Source organism: Phaseolus vulgaris, chromosome 4 (assembly GCF_051622355.1).
Source record: "Phaseolus vulgaris cultivar YP4 chromosome 4, ASM5162235v1, whole genome shotgun sequence".
NCBI lineage: Eukaryota > Viridiplantae > Streptophyta > Magnoliopsida > Fabales > Fabaceae > Phaseolus > Phaseolus vulgaris.
Window position 1 is genome coordinate 11,382,094 of NC_143501.1, and position 4,780 is coordinate 11,386,873.

General features: G+C 30.8%; 1 protein-coding gene across 1 annotated transcript; it reads left to right on the forward strand.

The window, feature by feature from the left end:
• The first annotated feature begins 1,294 nt into the window (after nucleotides 1-1,294).
• On the forward strand, nucleotides 1,295-1,971 carry LOC150027904 (uncharacterized). Its single transcript, XM_090301106.1, has one exon. The coding sequence runs from the start codon at nucleotides 1,373-1,375 to the stop codon at nucleotides 1,769-1,771; it is 399 nt and encodes a 132-aa protein (XP_090157232.1). The 5' UTR covers nucleotides 1,295-1,372; the 3' UTR covers nucleotides 1,772-1,971.
• Nucleotides 1,972-4,780: the final 2,809 nt, after the last annotated feature.

Genomic DNA, 4,780 nt, shown 5'->3' on the forward strand with positions numbered 1-4,780 from the left:
AAGGTTGTGGCCAAAACTTACAAATTTTAACTAGTTTCAATCATTTAACTTTATGTTCCAAAATCACCTATCTCATGTTCAAACTTAGTCTATCATTTACTTATACTCCACAATCAAGCAATGCACAATTAATCATTCTACATTTCCAACCCAATTTCAATAGAGCTCCCATTTCCTTGAGTTAGCTTAACATTCATCTCTAACTTACTTATAAAATGAAAAAAAAAAAATTATAGCTTAACTTACTTGAAAATTTAATTATTCTAATAAAACTCCAAAATTTTTGATTCATATAAAAAACTCTAACCTGTTTATAGGAATCTTTAATCATCAAAAGATATCACTATGATCCTAGACTAAGAACTCGAAAATGATGAATGATTATATCAGAAATCTTGAGGGAAGATAAAAAAAAATTATAGACTAGTGAATTTTATAAATAAAGTTTGAATAATTAACATTTCTATTTATAGACTTTTAACTTATACAATAAAATATTCAAAATTTATCACATTTTAACCACTTCTCCTTAGTTCATAAAATAATTAAATAATTTGAAATAAGTTAAAAATCTATATTTTTAAAATTTGGACATTTGATTGGTTATTATTAATAATAAAATCATTATAGATAACTATATAATACATAAAATAATACTACAAATATAATAACATATTTAATAATACTAAATACAAAAAATAACATATATATATTATGTGCGCATATATGTATGTTTTTAATAAATTTCAATAGTAAATATCAATATTTGTTAATAATAATACGTAAAATAAAAAACTAACTAATATTTTAAGTTGATATTTTTTTTAAAATAATATGTTATTGAATATATTTTTATGAATTTTCTTTAATTCAATTTTTAACTATTTTTCTAGATTGGGTTCCTCTCAAATTGATTTTATAGTATATTTGGATTATCATTTGATTGTTTTTCAACCAATAATTGAAACGAACTATTATAATTTGAAACAAAATAGGGCAGTTCATTTAACTTTTTCTGGAACTTAAAAGTAACTTTAAACCACGAGCGTGAACAAAATAACAATCACAAAGACTAAATTAAACTTTTCAAAAATATTGCAAAAATTAAAAGTGGAATTTGTGAAAATTATATTATAAAAATCAAATGAATAATTAAAATTGTAATGCCATCCACCTTAATGTTTCACATAGAAATTAAATTAATAAAATAAACATTTCAGTTTTTTATTTAATTTAAGTATCCAACCCAGCTTCATAAGTATTATTATTATATTATTATTATTATTAATAGTTCCTTGGTTTCTCTAAAGATTAAAATGAAACCTTTCCCTCTCTAAGATTCCTTTCTCTCTCTAAATCCCATCTAATCCAAATGCCTACCACACTTCACCACAGTTTAAAGCTCCTCGCCACCCACTGCACCACCACCACCGCCACTCACAGCCCCACCGCCAGCCCTGTCTTCCGCCGCCGCCGCCGCAAGACTCTTCGCATGCTCCTCCTCCACGACCCTCCGGAATCCGCCGACAACCACGTCAGAGTCCGCTCCAGGCTGAAAGATTTGCTACTCTCCTCGCCGCCACTGCCACCGCCGATCACTAAACGCCAAGACCACGGCAGCTTGCTCCCCTCTGCCTCCGCCGCCATCGGTTTCCGATCCCGGACTGGCTCTAGACTCCTCCGTGGTAACGCTGCCGCGGGATCGGTGTCGTTCCGGCGCCGACTGTTGAGAAGAGCGTGGCGGCCGGTGCTGCTGTCTATCCCTGAGTAGTCCGTCACTGTTACAGTTGTGAAATTATTTTTTTTACTATTAGTTATTATCTAATGGTTTTACATATTAATAATTATTACTGTTACTGTTACTAGGGGTAAAATTAATATTAATTTATTTTCACATTTTCGTAATTTTTTTTTATCTATTGTGTGTATGTATAATTATTTTTAATTAATGTTGCCATCATTACGCCGGTGTCATGGTTGTCGTGTTCGGCTGTGAAATAGAAGTGAACGGTGCTGGGTTGTCGTATTTAGAAATTAAAATTATTTTTTTATGATTACGAAATATTTATTTTATGCCTTGGTATATTATTTATGAGTTTGTTTGTGTTGACTCTTATATTTAGTGTTTTTTAATAAAAATAGGTAGATTTTAATTTTTTATACGTTTGTTTAATTTATTTATTAAGCAGTTTATTTTAATAAACAACTGGTTATTTTAATAAATAAATTTATTTGTTTCATAAAGCAGTGAATTAATTGCAGAGAGGAACACTTCGTAGTAGTAAAATAAAGTTAGTTAAAAAAACACAAAAAATAAAAGTTAGAAAATTCTGCTGAGTGATGTCTATGTTTAGTATGTCACTAAAAAATAGAAAATATAAAGTTTTGTTAACTAGATATTATTTGTTATAAAAAAAAACCAGTGGAAACACAAGTGTAAATAGTGATTAAGTTTAATTTTTTTAATTTATTAATTTAATTTGATATATTTTACTATTTTTCTTATTATATAATAACGTATATAAATATTTTAAAAGAAAATATAGACATAAAGTAATTTATAATACAAAAATGAAATTAAATAATTTTTTTGTTTTTTTTCTAAAAGTTAAATTGGTTTTTACGACATTAAAAAAGTGAATATGTGATGATATGGTCACTCATAAATTTAACAATTTCGAGAACATTCATATAGTAAGAAACTAATATCACACACGGAGGTAAACTTAGTAGTGAGAATAGCATATAATTGTGTTGAGCATTGTGAGCAATATGTCAACGATCATAATTGTGTTGTTGCTGGTGAGTAGTCATAAGCAATAAGTGGTGGTGCAGATAACCCTTTAAGGGGAACTAGATCACTCCTCTCACATGTTCTCCTACACATGTGAGATAATGAGGAGGTGAAGTGAAAAATTTGGAGCAGATTTAGAAATGGTGGATGACGCAATAATAGAGGGAAGACGAAAAGTGTTTTATTTTATGTTGATTTTAAATGTTAGGTTAAGGGTGGTCAATGTAATTACAGGATTTGTACGACTGAGATTATGATTCTGCACCTGGTCACTATGTCGATCAATATCACAAAGACCATTACGCTTAAGCAGAATTTGTGAGGCCAATTTACAATTAAGAGTTAGGTAATGCACTTCTAAACATGACCCAACTCCCTAACCTGACACAATAAGAAAGGGTCCATGAAAACCATATAAATAAGCATAAAATTCAGGAACCATGTGCGTCATTATACAGTGCTCAGAATACTGAGTGTTGAGTAATAAATTTAGACTTGAGCATCAGAGTCTCTTTTGCAGGTATCATCCGAGTCTAGACTTTGTGGAGATCGAGAGGCGGAGTGAGAAGATGAGAGGAGAGGAAAGAGCTTGCTTGGAGAGGAATAGAAGGAGTGTTGACTGACTGAGGAGGTAGAGGAGCTCCAATAGTTCTCTTGGTTCCAATCCAATTCGAGAACAGTATCGAAACTATGTCATATAGTGCGATAAAGGGGATGGTGGTGCTATAAGTTCATCAAGGTGAAGTCGATATCATTTGTGCTATATCATTATTATCTTTTAACGCTCTTAACAAAAATTTACAGAAGAGATCATATTAGTTAATTTTAAGCAAAAATAAAAATACAATGAAGTTGAGACCTTTAAAAATGATATATAAATAAGGATGAAGAAAAAATTTCGAAAATAGAGAAGAGAAGCATAAAGAAACAAGAAATATGACAAATGAGATTTTCAAGAGAGATACTCAAAGCTATGGAAGAAGAGATAAAAGGACATAAATTTGTAGATTCCTTAGATTATAGAATATTCATTGATTCTCTTCGAATATTTTATAATCCAAAGGAATTCGAAACAACTTGGTCGAGATTTGTACAAGTGGAATGTCTTTTAAAGAGCTTCTGGTTAAGGAAAAATTCAACACCTTGTGATTTTGTTTAAACGCTTAAATACAACAAAGCATAAAAATTAATCAAGCGTCGACTGACAGACAAATGTTTTGTTCAAATAGAAAATTATGTAAGATGCAAGTGTTTCATCTGATAGACGATACAATAGTTTGTAGTCTTTCTTTACATCTAATAAAATTGTACTAGATCAAAAAATACACACACAAATTAAGTTAACCTCCTATTACTTGAACATTTGTACGCTTATTCTATTATTGCAGGAATTGTTTGTTGCTTTCGTCTCACCAAAGAGATCTATTCAAATTCAAGAATAAATCAAGATTAAGATCTCTTGAAGCACTAGTTGAAGTTGTTTTCTTTAGCAACTTCCTAACACGTAAAACATTTCAATTTCAGCTCAATTGTCTGCCTTGTACGATGTCCACTTTTACCATGAATTGGTGCAAATAACTATGCTACCTAGGGAGATGAGCACTGCCAATGATCAAGGATGTTGTGTAAAATAGAAGAGCATTTAATGGAATGTCCATATTCAAGCTTGTCAAACACAAAAAGACATACATGAATGTTTAAGCCTATCAACAGCTAGAAACAACCTCTCAATGGATATATACTTCTAGTGTTTCTAGTGTCTATATAAAGTCTTTCATCAAGAAGAAGAAAGAGAGCAAAGGTTGCATTGTGCTAAAACATTATTAAAGTTTCTTGTGCCTCAGTAAAGCTTCAGAAAGGGATCCTCGCCGAGAGCAAATATTTTGCCAAACCTTTGTGATGTAATCCAAGCTTGAGGTTAGATGAAAACATGGAGTGGCACCAAAATTGGTTAGAGAAGTGAACCGAAAATGAGTGGAGAATGTG

What these genes read in the sequence shown, in the direction of transcription:
- LOC150027904 (XM_090301106.1), top strand. Translation starts at nt 1,373, where the DNA reads ATGCCTACCACACTTCACCACAGTTTAAAGCTCCTCGCCACCCACTGC.